Raw genomic sequence first — 18,335 nt, 5'->3', positions numbered from 1 at the left:
CAGGGACCTGGAGGTTGTGGGTTTGATTCCCGCTTCGGGTGACTGTCTATGAAGAGTTGGTGTGTTCTCCCCGTGTCCGCGTGAGTTTCCTCTGGGTGCTCCGGTTTCCTCCCACAGTCCAAAAACACACGTTGGTAGGTGGATTTGTGACTCCAAAGTGTCCGTGAATGTGTGTGTGTCTGTGTTGCCCTGTGAAGAACTGGCGCCCCCTGCAGGGTGTATTCCCGCCTTGCGCCCAATGATTCCAGGTAGGCTCTGGACCCACCACGACCCTGAATTGGATAATCGCTTACAGATAATGAATGAATGAATGGAACTGACATTATTTTTCTCCTGAAACATACCATTCCACCTTAAAAGACGCTAGGATTCTGAACGTGAACAAACCAGGATTCCCCACAATTGTAGAGTTTCCCTTTAAATCTCTATCTATTAAATTCATGTGCTCATCTCTTTGGAGACCTTGTGGTTGCAAGAGACCTGGGAAATTTGCACTTGTGACATGTTTTAATATTCTTTAAAATCTTTAATTAATACTCTGTTTTAAACACAGAGCTCATTTGAAAGAAAAAGGGAGGTGTTGTGATATAGAGCTGCACAGTAAAACACCAGTCTGGTCCCAGTCCTTTGAAAAACATGAAAGCTCTTTGTATGAAACAGACGGATATTTGCTTATGGTCAGCATCTGAAGCACAGTCCTTTGTGCATGTGGGTCAGTTTAGGAGTGTGATTTGTTAAGGCTAATGTCAGATAGAGGTCACATTACATAGACAGCAGGGTGGCGGTGCAGGTAATGTCGCAGTCACACAGCTCCAGGGACTCCTGGGAGGAGTTTGGTGTGTTCTCCCCATGTCCGCATGGGTTTCCTCCCACGGTTAAAAAAAACACACGTAGGTAGGTGACTCAAAAGTGTGTCTGTGTTGCCCTGTGAAGGACTGGCACCCCCTCCAGGTTGTGTTCCTGTCTTGCACCCAATGATTCCGGGTAGGCTCCCGAATTAATTTGTTAAATCAACAGCACACATTCATTCATTCATTCATTCATTCATTATATGTAACCGCTTATCCAATTCAGGGTCGCGGTGGGTCCAGAGCCTACCTGGAATCATTGGGCGCAAGGCGGGAATACACCCTGGAGGGGGCGCCAGTCCTTCACAGGGCAACACAGACACACACACACACACACACGGACACTTTTTTGAGTTGCCAATCCACCTATCAACGTGTGTTTTTTTGGACTGTGGGAGGAAACCGGAGCACCCGGAGGAAACCCACGCGGACACGGGGAGAACACACCAACTCCTCACAGACAGTCACCCAGAGCGGGAATCAAAGCCACAACCCCCAGGATCCTGGAACTGTGTGACTGCGACAATTCCTGCTGCACCACCGTGCCGCCCTACAGCACACATTATTTAAAATAATTATTTATTAACCGCTAAAAATAGGTATTGGATAATAACCTCAATAATACAAACTGCAACGAGGAGGGATTTGGAAAAAGTTAAACCAACACATTCACACAGAGTATCACACTGGAATAATGTTATTTGGTTTAATTCTAATGTTGGGCATTATATGTTGTTTGTTTGTTTATTAGTAAACACTTACTGCTCAGATAAATAGCTTTTTAAATCTCATAATCACTGGTGCCTAAAAATTTTGCACAGTATTATATATATATATATTAGGGGCGGCACAGTGACACAGAAGGTAGTCCTACTCCAGGTGATTGTCTGTGAGGAGTTTGGTGTGTTCTCCCTGTGTCCGTGTGGCTTTCCTCCGGGTGCTCCGGTCCCCTCCCACGATCCAAAAACACACGTTGGTAGCTGGATTGGCGACTCAAAAGTGTCCACAGGTGTGTGTTGCCTTGTGAAGGATTGGTGCCCCCTCCAGGGTGTATTCCCGCCTTGCGCCCAATGATTCCAGGTAGGCTCTGGACCCACCGCGACCCTGAACTGGATAAGCGCTTACAGATAATGAATGAATGAATGTGTGTGTGTGTCACCCTGTGAAGGACTGGCGTCCCCTCCAGGGTGTGTCTAGATAAGCGGTTCGAGACAATGAAAGAATGAATGAATGAATGAATGAATGAATGTATATATTATTATAATATATATTAATATATATAGTGTATATATAATGAATGTAAATATTAAACTTGACCGCGACCTTGAACTGGATAAGTGGTTACAGATAATGAATGAATATTAAACATAGAACTTCCTGTAGAAATACATGAGAACATTCAACAGACACACAATGAACAGCTTGGACAAAATATTTTTCTTTATTCTGCAAGAGAAATGAATATCGTGGAGTTCCATTGAGAATATACATGAGTTCATCTCATAACAAATGGAGAGTCTACAACCAATACAAACTATTGTAACGGATACAAGAAAATATGGTGGAAAACATAACTGAGGAATACCAAGAAGCCTGTAGCAAGGATGATATTCAAATACTGAGAAAGAGGATTTCTCTACACGGACTGTTCCCTGGGGTTTGGGAACTGAAGATGCATTTGGATTACTGATATGTGAAGGTACGGGAGTGGGACTAGAACCAGTTTGATATTTCCAATGTGGAACTGTTGGACATGGAGAGCTGGGGCCCGTGGCTTATTGCTCAAGCTGAGTCTATAAAAGTACAAGAAGAATCCTGCTGCTGGTGGTGGGCTGATTTTGTATGAAATAGTGTGCAATTTTTGCTTTTTAAATTTTAATTGAAAATACATCGGGTTTTAAGAGCAAACTGTGACAATTAGGAATGGATTTGTCGTCGTTATGAGCAACAAAATCCTGTAAATTCTACTGAAGACGTGTTGTTTTGGCCGTTCTTGACGTTGGCCCTCATTCTCAGTATTTAAGAACAATATCATTTTGCATTGTCCACTGAAACACAGGGTTCAAACTTATTTCAGCTGAAAAGAAAAGCAGTGTTTTTTTTGTTTTTTTAATAAGCTATATCAAAATTTATATCTGACTACACCATAAACAGACAAATAACAGTTCTTGTTTCAACGTCTTTTTTCTTTTTTTTAAACCTTTTTCTTTTTTACACAAAACAACAGTCAAGAGTACCAAAGAAGCATGCTGGGTTTGTACGTATGTCAAAGTGGGAGGGAGAGTGAGAGTCTTTATAGTTTTTTCTTTCTTTTCTCATTTTTTTCTTTTTTTTCTTTTCTTTTCTTTCAATTTTTTTCTTAATAATAAGAAGCTTTTCTCCGTTGAGCTGTGCTGGGTGTTGTGATGTGACAGCAGTGGTAAGAACATAAAAGACTCCCAATGAGAATCAGCACATATTCAAACCCGACTGCAAATAAAACTTTGCAGAACTGCACGAGACGGGGCAAGAGAAACAGACATTGTTAGTTAACAGTCCTGAAGAGATTATTAAAATTAAAAAAGAACAAAAAAAAAAAAAAAAAAAAAAAAAGAAAGAAAAAGAAAAACCAAAGCCTAAGCCTGGTCTTCGGACTGAAAACTCACTCGCTTCTAAAGGTGGAATGGAGAAGGCTGTTTTGGTTCATGCCCAAACCCTTTGAGCTTCTGAAGTAATGCACCATTGAGCTGTTTTTCTTTTATTTCGATAGAATTTTTTTGTGTTTTAAAATCTGTCCCCCATCCCATTCCCACATCAATACAAAAAAAAAAAAAAAAATGCACAAGCATTTTTTTTTCTCCTCTGGTAAACATATCTCTCATACAAACCCCCAATGCAATGCTTATGTTTTTCATGTTTTTTTTGTCCCTGAAACCTTGTAGGAAGGAAAATGAAAAAAAAGAAAAGTAATGGAATATTGCATGCTTTGTGGAGTGCATGGACAAAGAACGCCAACAAACTCCACAGCTTTCTGCCCTGCAGAGAAAGATGAGCATGTTTCCTTTCGAGAAGAGTTTTCCTTTCTCTCGCCATACACAGTTCCGAAGGAGAGAAAAGTGATGCCCCCAGCTTGGGCAGGCATTTCACCAAATTGAGACAAACACTGGATTCTGTTGGAGGTGCGATGCTAACAGAAGCCTAATTACAGTTGAAATGGGAAAACGCATCAATGGCACACAGAAAACTATTCCAGCACTTCCTAATAAGTGGAAAAGAAGAGTTGTGAACTCTGTTGTGAGCATTTCGTAACGGCCTGACTTGGATGGGTGAAAAACTGCCAAATTAGTTAAGCCGCCAAACGACTCTAGAACTCTAGTTTTTGAATGGAAAGAATTCATCCCATCACACCCATGTTACCGCATAAGCACATGCTAAATTCTGGACTATTTAAACCCTATTAATAATAGGTTGGCATTATTTCTTCAAACAAATAAAGAACAATGAAAACCCAATCAAATCGAGTTTGCACGGAAGCAAGGCAATGGATAAAAAACTAACCAAGAGAAATACACTGTTTCCCTTCAAAACTCTCACTAGCTAGGAGACAGTAACACTAACTCAAATCTTTGGTCTCAATGCCTGGGAAAAAGAGTGATTTAAAAAAAAAAACACAAAGGAAAATGTACAACCCAGTCCAAAACAAATCTTCAGTAAATGTCATGTACGAACATGGGATGAGTTTGTACAACACAAAATGCGTCTGTTGCCGGCCTTGTACGTTACTCTAAAAAGTCTCTTCAAAAATAATGTGTGCAATATTGGACAGCAGTATCCAATAAACAGTCATAGTTTTAGTTAAAGCAAACCCCTTAAAGAACAAGAACAAAACAACAACCGTGTCTCGGAATAAAAGTGTATAAACGTGTACATATATCTCAAACGCAATCAACTCCTGTCATAAAAGGGATTTCCTCTTCTTTAATATATGTATATATGCAATATAAAGACATTCAACAGTGAGCAATGCTATAGTTCAAGTAATAGAGAGCGGACCCCTTGGGGGTCCAGGTTAATTGAACAATCTGGATCTTTGCAAGAGGAAGGAAATAAAGAGAGCTAGACAATGTCCAAGCAGTCTACGTGGTCTTACAGAACAACAAAGAAATGCCAACCCTGTACATGCCAACAGGGCTGCTGCTGTTTGTGTGGGGCACAGTCCACAAGAGAAATATTGGCTGAAGGAATCAAAAGTAAAGTATGGTGGTGGACACAGACCTGTCCTTCTGCAGACCCCAAGCAAAGTGTGGAGAGCAGGCAGTGAAAGGGGCCATCCATTTGACCAGACTCTAGTGTCCTGCTGTGCATGGGGAAGCACCACTGATGCTCTTTTCTCAGCCAATTATGCCCCACCAAGAGCCAAAAAAGGGATTCAGGAGGAGCTCTGTTGCTCTTATTGTAGTTGCCATGGTGCATGCCCTCAGCAGGGCTGAAATGAAGAGGGCAGAGAGAGAAAACTATGTTTCAACGCCTGACCCTCTCCAAGTCCTGTTCTATGACGAGCTCTGGGCTCAATAAGAGGCTTTTACTTTAAAAGATTTACCCAATTTTCCAACAAATAATGGTATTTCTGCATTTTCGGCCATTATAAAGAAGCCCATGCTGATTCAAACAAACTGGCTGGACAAATCTAGCTCAACAAACCAGTGTTGCATTCTGGCCTTGTGCCTCATTTTTCATGTTTATTCTGGCTTTAAAGTAGCCAATATCTCATGAAATATCAGAAAAAAGAAAAATACTGTCTGTGCAATTGACCTATTTCAAATTGAATCTCATTTCCCAACCTCCATGCTGTTGGGTACAGTAGACAAGAAGAGATATGTGGATGTGGCCACCAATGCATAGAATAAATCAGTAAAAGACAGATTACTCTGGTTACTGCTTCAAACAGAGCTCGGGAAAAAAAGAAATAAAATAACAGGAGAAATGTTGCATCAAAAGGACAAATGGAGGCCCACCAGCTGCCCTGTGCTTGTTGAAAGGCAGTAAATTAGCCTGTGTTTAAAGCGTCTGTCAGCAGGGGCCTTAAAACAGGATTTGGATTATGCAGGTGGGACATAAACTTCAATTTCAGAAACTCAGTGAAAATACAAAAAAAAAAAAAAAAAAAGACACTCAAACATTGCATGTTTGGGTCCTCATGTCCAGTCTAAACAGGGAGTGATGCAGTCAAACAGAATGTTGTGCATATTGCTGCAAAAATATCAGTTGATTTTTGAAAAGGTTTTATTGTGCGACATGAAAACCAACAGGTTGCCAAATGGTTGAATGTTGTCTGTTTCCTCTGTTTTAACAAAAAATGCATCCACTTGGTTTAAGGAGAAGCACCTGATAGAAAGATGAACATTTTTTTTCTCCAAGGAAAAACAAACTAAAAAGGTAAAAAAAAAAAAAAAAAACACGTCTAAGTGCACGTGATTATCGCTCACTGGTTGGTGCCTTGGAGCTTATTTCGTGCATCTGTCTTAGACCGAACATACTATCAAATACAATGTTGGATTGCACTGTCTTCAAGTTTTCTTAGCCTAAAGCATGTCTTTCTCATCACTGAACCACTGCTTGTTTGTTGTACACTGAGCAATTCAAAGCTTATTTCTGAATGTCCACTTAACAAATACCAAGTAAAAAAAATAATCAACAAATAAAAATAAAAGATATTAGCATAGAAATTCTATATTGTTTTAAAACCACACATCAAATAGTGTTTCATGTTTTCTCTTTCTAGTTTTCTTCACGCGGTGTGGTTTTAATTTGGTGTATGAAACGTGCAGATGTAGTTAATAATTTCCATATCAAATAAGTGCTTTATATCGATCATATCTGTGCATGCGATTTTGGTAAGAAAGACACAAGCGCTTCAGCACAGGGCGCAGGTCAAGAACTCTATTTTATGTGTGGTTTATTAATTTTTTTAGCATAAGCACTCCTCTCACTCTCATTAAAACATGTCAACAGAACAAAAACAAAAAGAAAAAAAAAAAACCTAAATGGGACATCCTCCCCATGCCAACTTTGGTCTCTGAAATGGACTGTAACAACACCTTTACTGCTTGGAAAGGATTAAAAAAAAAAATCAAAAGCAGATCCAGCAAGAAAACAAACAAAACAAAATGTGAACAGCTCTCCTCTAAGGTTGGTATGAAAGCAAGCTTTTACTTTTTTTTTTTTTGTTTTTTTGTTGTTTTTTTTTAAGACTACAACACATTTTCACTTGTGCCCTCTCAACATGTGCCCCCCACCCCCCAGTCCTGTCCCGTCCCATCCCACAATCCCTTGTTCAGCAGCAGTCACTGTGAGAAACACTCTGGAAAATGTCAGGCGTCCATTTGCTACATAGTTTTTGCTTTTTCAACTCACACAGAGAGAGAGAGAGACATTTTCCTGCCTTGCATTTAGTTTAGAAAGATGGAACAAAAACAAAGCATAACTGAATAACAATGAAAAAAATAAAACAAAAAAAAAAAGTGAATGAAAAAAAAAGGTTCAAATGGAGCGTGTAAAAAGTCCCAGCTGGAGTTTAGGTAGCAGCGCGGGTCACCTGAAACTCGCCTCTTCTGCTTCCTTCTTTTTTTCACATTCACAAACATTTAAAACTTCCTTGTGCAAATCAAGCAGTCTTTAGAAAGAATGCCCTCCAAATTGTTCTAGTAAAAATATAGAACTCCAAGGTGGCTGACGTGTGTGTTGCAGCAAGTGTTTGTTGTGTTATTTTTTTGTTGTTTTGTTTCGTTTTTGTGACGGCATGTTTTTTTTTCCGTTGGTGTGTAGGTAGGTGTGTTTGGGCAGGTGGAGCCTCATCTGCGAGGGCCTGAGGGCATCTGTGCGTACACAGGGTAGGCCAGCCGCACATTGAGCGAGTCGTTGTGCTGGACCAGTGAGGTCTGGTGATAGTGCAGAACAAGGTCTTTGAGAGTGCTGTACAGGTTATAAGGCTCGGCGAAGCCGAAACCACGGGGCGTGCTGTAGATCACACAGTGCTTCACCTCGCCCTCAACACTGCAGAGAGAACACACAAAGAGAACATATCACTACACATATTACCAGCACTGTTTTTCTAGTTTTGTTTATAAACATTAGTCTCATCAAAATGAGACTCTCATTTATTTACTGAAGCTATGGACCAGCTTTTTGTCTGTTATAGACTCTTCAGTTCAATCCAAACTACACCAGAAAAATGTGACAGCTGTCCAATGAAAAACATTCATCTCCAAAATAGGACGTTTAGAGGTGAAAGAAAAAACCTTCTTAACATTCAGTGAAGGTCAGTGTAAAAAAGATTTTTTTTTTTACTGCTCCATTCATCAATTGTCACGCAACCTGATGGACAGCTGCTGTATTCAAATGATACAACGATACAAAGCAAACATACTTTACTGAATATTACTGAATTTGTTCCACCTACGCCATTAGTAATTAGCTGTCATTCATTTCTACAACCATACATAAAATGGCTACTTACACAACGGAGCAGGCGTAGCAGCCCTTCTTGCTGCTCTCCCGGATGAGGAAGGCCCCATCAGGTTTTCCTAGGAGCAGATCCTCGGCCTGTGTGCGGTTCAGGTCCCCAACAAACCAGCTCTTCTCATCATAGTGCGGCAGGTTCTCATCCTCTTCACTCACAAAATAAGCACTGGGCCAAAGAAAAAGCACAGTTATATTACAGAAACACTAGTACAAAAGTACTCATTTTAAAAACGCAAAGGGGAGGTCAACTGGAAAATACTGCTCTCTTTGTGAACTTACTCGTCTGTGTTCTCGTTTTTGATGCCTAGCCAGTCGTTAATTCGTTTCTGTCGTACCCCTTTGTGGTTGAGCCAGCTAGAAGAAAGAAAGACATGATGAGTTGAAGAGGGAAGAGTTCACAAGCACAACTTTTCCTGAACTATGTGAAATAAAAGTGGTGTGTTGCTTACACAAGATACTGGTCTCTGATTTTCCTCAACTGGATGAGATCTGGCTTTAAGCTGTTCATCTTTTTGTCTGTCTCCCTGTTGTCCAGAGCTTGTGTCTTTAAGTCCTGCTCCAGGCGGATCTTGCTGTCATGGATTTCACCCAGACGTGACTTCAGTTTGGCGTAGTTCATCATGATCCTGAGGAGACAATGGAGTGTTTAAGTATATAACAGCTCCTAGCTGGGGCTTCAGACGTCTGACGAACTGAAGGGTGACCTTCACGGTAGCCTTCAGCATTAAGAATGATTATTCTAGCCTGAGTGTACCTTTCGATCTCTTTGTCGTTGCCCTCTCTGCGGAAGCGCTCAATATACTCCTTGCTGTAGCGCTCCTGCGTGTGACACTGCTCTTCGAATATCTTGATGGTCTCATTGAAGGCTTCTATTGCTGTGCGCTTCATCTGAATCTCCTGCAATCGAAGGCAAAGAAAAATCAATTCATTCAATAGCTCTTCCGATTGATTTACCAGTTAGTTCATCAAGAGCTTTATTCAGTGCTGAATGTAAGCTTATATTGTCCAAGTTCAGTTTAGTTTACTGCTTTACTGAGTTTTTTGCTATTAAATTATCTCAAATTAGTTTTGTTCTATTCTTTTGTGGGTTACTGTTATTTTCTCATGTTTCTACGCCAAGATAAAACCATAGTTATACCACTTAGGCTCACATAATTACTTGTTTATGTATTTAATTACTTAAATACCCAGCACAGACAAGGCTTTCTTTGTTTACCCCTATGGCCAATATAGACATATGCCACTGATTTGTAAAGTAGTAACTGAATAAGCTTTAGGAGATAAACCTGATTTGTTAATACCTGTGAGGTCTTTGTGTACTCTTCATACAGTCGATCGTACTCTTTGCTCTTCTCCTGATACTGATTGTGATATTCCTGGAGTTTCTTCCCCACAGCATCAATGTTATCTTCTTTTACCAGCTGATCCTGAGAAAGCAAAGAAGAATTAGTGATGTAAAGAACTGAGGAAAATGGGCTGGGGTTTAAGGAACGTACCCTGCTTGCTATAGATTGTGCTTACAGACTGAGTGAATTTCTAGGAATCATTAATAAAAATCTCTGAATCCTGGATTGCCTCGGGAGGATGTACTTTTGTGGAACCCCCCTAAATAATGAGCACCTGAGTGCCTCCGACAGACACAGCGAGGGCACGGGGCAAGGAAAGGGAGGGGAAAAAAAAAACTAATAAATGCCTGGATGGCCTTTCGACATTGTGGATGTGTGCAATTATTTACAGAGTGCGCTGCAGTGGCAAATAAGCACAGTAATATTTCATGCCACGAACATCCTGCTGCCTCGGCACTTTCGCTCGCAACAAGCTGCAGTGTTCATTGAGCAAATGCTCTTAGAGCAAGGCCATGGGCGAGGAGAGGGGCAAACACAAGGAGAGAAAGAGACAAAGCGACTTGCTTTAGGTGAAGTAAAGGAATATATGGAATTTGTAAAGGAGAGTGATAGGCTGCACTGTTTACCTGCTGGAAGCGAGAGATGGGATACATGAGCTTGACGTCCAGTTTTGTGTTGTACTGAGCCAGGGACTCGTGTCTGTAGTGACTGATGAGCTCCACCACTGAGCTGAAGGTGAGCGGGTCTGAGAAACCATACTTGCCGTCGCGGTGGTAGATCTTTATTAGCTTATTGTTGCCGCCTTTCCTAAATGAAACAATGAATTGAAATATAAGTGGAAATATGTACGCATCCAAACTCAGAATGCACCATAACTATTTATTTGTTGATTTAAATACACTGGGGGGAAAAAGAAAACCTTTTGTATTTCATATATTAGTCTTTGATTTTCCTCTAATATTTTAAACTCAGAAAACTAATAAAAGTCTAATATTAAATTGGGCAAACTCCAAGAGAAAATCTTCAGAACCTACAAAATCGGGTGTGCTCAAATTTTTGCATGCCTACATCTTAGAAAACGTGGAAAGATATGATTTTAAAATATTGTGGTTACCTTAGAGTTAGCGTGTAATCTCCCTGCATCTTTGTAGAGGCATCCCGTACCAAGAAGGTTCCATCTGGCATGTCTCGCAATTTATCATTCACCTCTTCCCTGCATGGCAAAAAATAGGAGAGAGAGAGAGAGAGAGAGAGAGAGAGAGAGAGAGAGATTTGAAACAGCTGGGTTAGGGCACGTACGGTATGTCAGAGCTTGCACTGACAAATTAGCAATTACAGGTAAAAACCAGTCCTCCTCTGCCCTGTGCCCCATTACTGACATGAAAGCAGGATGGCTGGCAGTCAGACTTACGTGTGTGCATGTGTGTGTGTGTGTGTGTTTGGTGTGGCGGAGGGCAGAAGCAGCAGCCTGTGACCGTGCGGTCTGGTGCTGCCGTCTGGGAGCAAGTGAGACATCTCAGAACATTTTACCTTCCTTAACCATGTCCCAGTCTCCCACTAACATCTCTCCAGCTCACACAGACACTATGGAGCATTTTAAAACCAGGGCTATAACAACACTCGGATGCATCACAATCCGACAAAAAAAAAGTTCAGGCTATGTTCAAAATCTTAGACATATGCTTGGCAAATTGTCTTAATATCCAAACACCACGTAATTGTATTTAACTAAACTTATTTGAAATAATAAGAGGCTAATAACCTTAATAAACTGTCAGATCAGTTGCGACAATCCCTTCTAGATGGGTAAGAGTGGACAAACTCAATGGCTTGCCTTGTCTTGCCATGTTTGTCCCTGGTCTGACAGAAGGAAGCTGGGGATAGAGCCCTTTCTCCTCAACTCGCAACCCCCCTCACTGTCTGGACCCTGACGGGCAGCCTTGCCCTGGCCAGTCCGGTCATGCCAGAGCTCAGCTGACCTCACCTCCAGTGCTCTCAGGAGGGGGTATATTTAGCCTGCTCTGGGCAGCTGAGGTAAAAACACTATGACACAACATTGCTTCCACCTCATCAGCAGCAGTGTTGGGGAAACTTTAAGCCCACAGTCTCCTGGAGCCCATTTAGTCAGTCTGGAGCAGAGGCCCTGGCACTGATACGGCTGCACTTTTAGGCTGTGGTGCATGAGGCAGAGATATGTTGGGGGTTGGCCTATTTTAGAAGCTAATGTATTGTGAACAGGGCAACCGTCAAATAATTTGAGCAATCAGAGCATGAAGTACATCCCTGGGCCAAAACACAGACAAAACAGACTAAGCACGATGTTGGCTGTGGAATGCTCTTTGGTAAAAATGAATTTTTTTAATTTTATGAATGTTTTTGTCATATTATGTTTCTAAACTAAGCCAATTATTGTGACGTTGTAGGCAAACATTAATGCCATGTTCCATAAATTCTGCTCAGCTCAACTTTAAAATGTGCCTGAAGTCCTGAAAACTACAGCAAAAATTAAATAATGTTATTGCCATGTGTGCATGAAAGAACATTCAAGTTCAGTTCATAATAAAATATCCCCTATTCAGTATATAAACACTGACATATAGCTATCAGAAATTCCACCCTTATTTCAATAAGCTAAAGTATTTAACCTGAAAATTCAATTACGTTTGGTTTTACACCTCTATAAGGTCACCTTTATAGGGTTTCGTTCTAGAGCTGACCACTTAGCTGACCAGTTTCTGGTCTCAAACTCTGAGAATAGCCAAGATTTCAGGTCACTCTACAAGGGGCTGAAGGCTTGCACTGGGAGCGGAGTCCTGTGCTGCTGCGGGTGTTGAGGGGGATCTGCAGTGGTCTCAGATGTCTGCCTTATTCTTAGAGCACCTTAGCTGCATTTCTACACGGTCGACATCAAACGAGGATAAAGTCGGTCACTAAGCAGCACTCTAATCTGCTAAAACCTGAGAGTTTTATGGGGCTTGCTAGGAAATGGGCCGGGCTGCTTGACATTTTGGAGATTTAGGCTCTTCTATCCCTATCCTATCTGGCTAAAACGCACCTCTTTTTTTCCCTTCTTTTCTTTTCTCCCAGTTTCTCTCCTCCCCACTCCCGCTTACCCTTCAGCTTTAATCTACAGCAGCTGCCAAGCAGCCAGGCCTCCAAGAGTGGCGAGGGGAGGGGAGGGTGAACGGAAGAGAGGAATAAAATAAGTTTTACTGGCTCAAGGAAAAAAAAAGCAGCAGCTATGACTCTCTGTTAAAGCAAAAGTGCAAGCTTCAGTATGGCTGCTACTACTATTTATAGTTATGACGCACACTTTTTTCCACTTTTATAGATAACAGTATATTACACAGTGTAGAAACCACAGAAGAAATCTATTTGAGATTGCTTAACAGCTTGCCATGGGTTGAGGTTAATGTGTGGTGATTAAGGCAGGCAGCTAACTAATTAGTGGCTTTGAGCTTCCATTACTTGGTAGCATCCTTGCTCCAGGGCAATACTATAGTAACACATTTTGGACCCCAAAGATGTCTTGTCTGATCATGAGAGGTAAGTGGGAAATTGTGTGAATTAATTCTTTTTGCCAAACTCTCACTTCAAGCCTCCTATTCTCTTAGCAGCAGAGTGTGTGGAAGCTGAGAACATGATGCAGCAGGGGAGATCAGGACGGGTGGTGTGTGTGTGTGTGTGCGTGTAATACAGAATGGAATCATTTCATCTTCACACAGAGAGAAAGCCTGCTCCATGGAAACCTGTGGAGCCTTTTATCCCTATCTCATCCACAACAAACCTCATGACTCCATAAACCCATCACCTACAACAGAGGGCTTATAGAATATCTAGGGATGTACTGACAGTTTGACAAACTGTAACCAGAAATGTTACCATATACAGTTCTGCTTTATAAGATATGAAATTAATATAATATTCTATGATCCATATACAAATATAATACTACAAATAATTTCAATTAGAGATGCATGATTAGAATTTGCTTTAATAATCATGAAATAAAAGTCTGTCTGTCACTTATGAAACTGCTTTCTGTTAAGATCTTGTAGAAAAGAAACTCGTGTTATGCAGTGTTATTAGGGCTGTGCCATATTTTATCGTTCGCAATAATATCATCATCATTTTTAAAACCATTTTAAAAAGTCAATATGCCGATAATGTGATATTCTAACATGTTTACCTAACGACATCATTCAATTAGCCATAATATGACATACGTTCTTTACATAAGTCATTTAGGCACAGTGAAGTACGGTGGAAAGTGGCTCTCAATGATTGTAATTACATTTATAGTAAAATAAAATGTTTAATAAATAATACAGTTTAATACTTTTAATATATATTACATATATTTAATATAATTAATAATAATATAACATTTATTTTCCCTTGCAGTAGTGTGTTCTTGAAATTAATAAAAGTATTTTTCATTGTTTCGTCATAAAATATCGTGATATAATTTTGGGGCCATATCACCCACCCCTACGCAGTATGTAAAATAATAATGCATAATACGTTAGCAGACGAGTCATAGTTAGTCTTCTCTTAGAAATAATGGGGACAGTCATGATCTGATCGTGGCTGATTTTGTGCAGTGGTTGTGGATCCATCCTTAAAGCGAGAGATTCTTTCAGGTGAGAGAATAAGGACACTCACTCTACAACAATTAATGGGATAGCAGTAGAAGGAATAAGTAGCTGAAAAGTTTTGACCAAAACACATCATTAAGATCATCAAGAAATGTCAGTGGGGTTTTTTAAGGAAACCTAGCAAGTTCCAAGTGTGCTCTAAGCTTATGACTCTACATTATATGGCATTTATTGAGTCAATTTTGACATCAAATCTTTTTCCCTAGAGTAATTATGCTGCTTATTAAGAAGAACATGTGAATGTAAAGTCAGCGTATGTTGTTTACTGTGTTTTAAATTGTTTATGTAAGAATGAGTGCTGCTAATCGATTTTCTCTTTGAGAGACAGTAATAAAGACTGAACTGATCTTCATAAAACTACTTGTAATATTTTGTATTACAATTAATAGCTTTTTTCAATCAAGAGTTAATTGAGAATAAAGAATTAAACATGAATAAAAAACAAAGTAAAAAAACGCATTTGAGCAATGGTACAGTGTTTTCTGAATTTTATTTCCTCAGCATGAAGGACCTCATTTCTTACTGGTGACTGTGTGCAGGCAAGTTTATAGACCTGGTCACCATGCTCCATATGATAGAAGAGAGAGAGAATGAAAGAGAGAAGCACCTTACCTTGATATATCTCCCCAGTACCACTCTGCTTCCTGTAATGAGCTACTTGCTGCCTCCTTCACCCCATTGCTGTTCACAGGAGTCATGGGTTTGGCTGGTTTGGGAGGAAGAGCTGAAAGAGAAAATGAAGAATATGTTTTAACATATAGCCAAATCACTGCCTGGCTCTGATTGTAATGACTGATACTCAGCTGTGTTATAACCTTTTCTATTGAAGCCCTAGAGTGTGATAGGCCAATGTTATGAGTTTAGTCTCTGAGCTCATCCAGCTTAAATAACTGAACTTATTGGATGTCTCAATTAAGCAGACAGCATGCCGCTGTTAATTAATTACGAGAACAAGACATACACACACAGCTAGCCCACAGACACATGTTTCTGCAGTGTGGGGAATCTAAATTTGAGTCGACACCTCTGAGAGACCAAAAATCGACTGCCTGGCTTAAGAAGAAAGGCTGTAGAGACTAGCAAGGGGCCCCACCTGCTTCACAGAGCACGAATATATTATTACTACAAAAAACTCATTCCAAGGCACACTATTAGATCAAATTAACATACACTGTTTGTTCTAGTATTGCCATGGGACGCATATGTCCCCAGTTATCTAACAGGTATCAAAGTTGCCAAAACTAAATACTGTATTCAGAAAATTATTAAGCATTAAGGGGAAACAAAACTAAATAATATCAAGAAAAATAAAATGAACATTTAATTTAAAATGGAAGTTGATGGAAAAAAAGTCTGAACAATTTTTATTCCTCAGAATTCAAATTTGTCCTGAAAACATGTGAAAACAAACACATACACCAACAAGTTGACAAACTGAACTAATTTTGATTAATGCCACTCCCAGGCTGTTAGCTAAACACAACTAAATGAAGACACACATCAGCACCCACATGGCTTTTATGCTGTATGTGTTTCATTTGTGGTAAACAAAAGGCCCTGAATGAGTACGTGACTAGAATAGTGTTTGGTCTGTTATTGCCCAAACACATTTTAACAGCTGATGCAAGAGTGTGTGTGAAAGCCAGAGATGATGCTGAGCTGTTCCCGGTCATGAATGGAGGAGGATCGGAATGAAGTTGATGTTCAACATGGCCATTCATCAGGGTTCAATCAATCCCTGAAATGTGGGTTGTGTGCATGGAAACATTAGTATGTGTGTGAGATGCCTTTACTGTCCCCTCTCCGGGGTTTATTCTTCTATCTCCTCCTCCACTGACATTAAGCTGCTAAACCCTCCAAGCCCAGGGCAATCAATTCCATGTGTGGCTAAATGAGGCAGCCACAGAACAAGGCTAACGACATGCAAATCTGCGATATATTGCCTGATGGAGAGCGATTCCAGTGTAATTATCCTGAGCTAGAGGTGGTGTATATTCTACAGGGGTGTAACGCTCTGACTGGGATTTTTAAAGATTAAAAGCTGTTGGTTTATGGTGCTTGTGGTTAAAAGTATTTCTCAGTGTGTGTGTTATGTGTGCAAGTCTAGGTTGAGGTGTGTGTGTAGTGGCTTTGGCAATCCAGCAAATGCCCGGCCAGGTGCAGCTGGCAAGGAAGAGGTACTGGCTTTGAGGGAGGGGAGAAAAAATAAGAGAAAGCTTTAACTCCAACCGAATTTACAGAGGGTGCAGTGTTCAGGCCGTTCTCAGAGCCAAGCCAAACTAAACTTCTCTTGACCCAGACTAAAGCCTGCGACAGAGTGCCTGACACATACAGCACCATCCTCAACGGACTGGTCTCCTTTTTAGAGTTCAGAGCTGTTGCAACAGCTTTAAAGCCAAACCAAAGATCAAACCCCAGGCATTTTCTGTTAAGAACTTTGTAAAAACAATCAAATTCTACAACCTTGATATAGAGTATGGAACATGTAAGAAGCAAAAGTTTGTAATAACTACTAATGTGTTTGGAATCACTACTGTTAATCAAATACAAATTTAAGCACTTAACATTCTAGTATGCAGGGACCAAAGAGCTTTATACATTTTAAAGAGGGATGTGATCAGATATTGAAAAATATACAACAACAACAAATCCAGCCCAGTCTTGTAACAGGTGTAGTCTGAAATAACAAACTAAGTTTGTGTTATGATGTCGTTAATATCAACATATTTCTTCCTGTTTGGCAGTGGAGTGTTATAGTCGGAGTGTGCTAGACACTGTTTAGATGTGCATATATATCAAGTGCTTCGATTAAAAATACATAAGAATAAAAGAAAATGAAAGACTACTATTTGTCGATACTCAAGGTTCATCAGTATTGGTATCGGAAATGCAAAACTGGTATTGCTAAATCTCTACAAGAACTTTAAGAATGAAAAAATTCTGAATCAGTAAATAACAATCATTTTTTAAAGGCTTAAGTATGTGTATAATATTTAAATAAATCACACACAGCTGTGAGGGCCTCCGCATACAAACGAGAAGGGTTGTTATGTGTCAAGTTATGTAAATAGAGGTAAGTGTGTTGAGGTTCATTGTGGAAGTCTGTGGGCTCCTCTGGCCGGGATAGAGCTGAGTGAATATCAGGACTCACCCTGGCCTGACCAGAGGATCCTGAGCACTGAGGGTCACTAAAATAAAACCAGACAGGGACACGCAATGCTCAGTGAAGCCAGGAGATGATTCATCCCTGCCTCCATACTCCGTAACGTCCCATTTCTTAGTGCCAGGCTCATTTAAAAAACATAAATAGACAGATTTGGCTCATATTCACATAGTACAGAACATTTTTTATATATTTAATCTAAAATGTAACCCGACTTTTCTGTTGTGTTGTGAAGTACGCTTTGTGGAGAAATAGGAAAACACAAAATCGGAATAAAATATTTGGTTAATTGGTAAAAGTAAGTTAACAATCTCTACACAGGACACAATTAGATTCAGTTCTCTGAAAATTAAAACTACAAGCTGAAAAACTTTAGCAGAGCCCCCATTTCAGACTATGACTTTGGCATGCGCCTGTGTGGTTGCCTGGATTTAAATAAGTATAAAAGTAAATAACTTTTTTTTTTTAAAGAGCTTCCCTTTACATGTCACACCATGTTTAAGAGACTTCACAAGTCATTATTCAAGCATGGTGCCTTAAAAAATTCTCTTAGCTTTCAGTAAGAGGGGGAAAAAAAGAGGTATGAATGGTTTTCTTTGAGCACTTGATTAATTAAAAGCAGTGCTGGAGATTTCTGCGCTGCCGGTGTGCGAGTGTGGGGCGAGTCAGACAGGACACACACCCTAGGGCGGGTTTTACGCACACCGGCCAAGAGGCAGTACCTCAGCACAGTGGGGTGAGCAGCACGGACCAGTCAAAAAACGAGCTGCCTTGACACAGACACTCTCTCTCTCCCGCTCTCTCTTACACACACACACCA

General features: G+C 40.3%; 1 protein-coding gene across 4 annotated transcripts in view; it reads right to left on the bottom strand.

Moving 5' to 3' along the window:
* Positions 1 to 2,299: 2,299 nt before the first annotated feature.
* pik3r3b (phosphoinositide-3-kinase, regulatory subunit 3b (gamma)) overlaps positions 2,300 to 18,335 on the bottom strand; it is a 223,103-nt gene continuing 207,067 nt past the window's right edge. For all 4 annotated transcript variants that reach the window (XM_066662909.1, XM_066662910.1, XM_066662912.1 and 1 more), the window contains 9 exons: positions 14,965 to 15,076; positions 10,809 to 10,907; positions 10,321 to 10,501; positions 9,650 to 9,775; positions 9,103 to 9,245; positions 8,798 to 8,974; positions 8,628 to 8,702; positions 8,344 to 8,514; positions 2,300 to 7,880 (listed from right to left, as the gene is read on the bottom strand). In XM_066662909.1, coding sequence (XP_066519006.1) covers positions 7,679 to 7,880; positions 8,344 to 8,514; positions 8,628 to 8,702; positions 8,798 to 8,974; positions 9,103 to 9,245; positions 9,650 to 9,775; positions 10,321 to 10,501; positions 10,809 to 10,907; positions 14,965 to 15,076 — 1,286 coding nt within the window. In that variant the 3' untranslated portion in view covers positions 2,300 to 7,678. The remainder of the gene's footprint in view (positions 7,881 to 8,343; positions 8,515 to 8,627; positions 8,703 to 8,797; positions 8,975 to 9,102; positions 9,246 to 9,649; positions 9,776 to 10,320; positions 10,502 to 10,808; positions 10,908 to 14,964; positions 15,077 to 18,335) is intronic.

The sequence above is a fragment of the Hoplias malabaricus genome, chromosome 3 (genome assembly GCF_029633855.1).
Source record: "Hoplias malabaricus isolate fHopMal1 chromosome 3, fHopMal1.hap1, whole genome shotgun sequence".
In the NCBI taxonomy this organism is placed as follows: Eukaryota; Metazoa; Chordata; class Actinopteri; order Characiformes; family Erythrinidae; genus Hoplias; species Hoplias malabaricus.
Note: the sequence above shows the minus strand (reverse complement) of the source record. Positions and strands in the feature narration are given on the sequence as shown.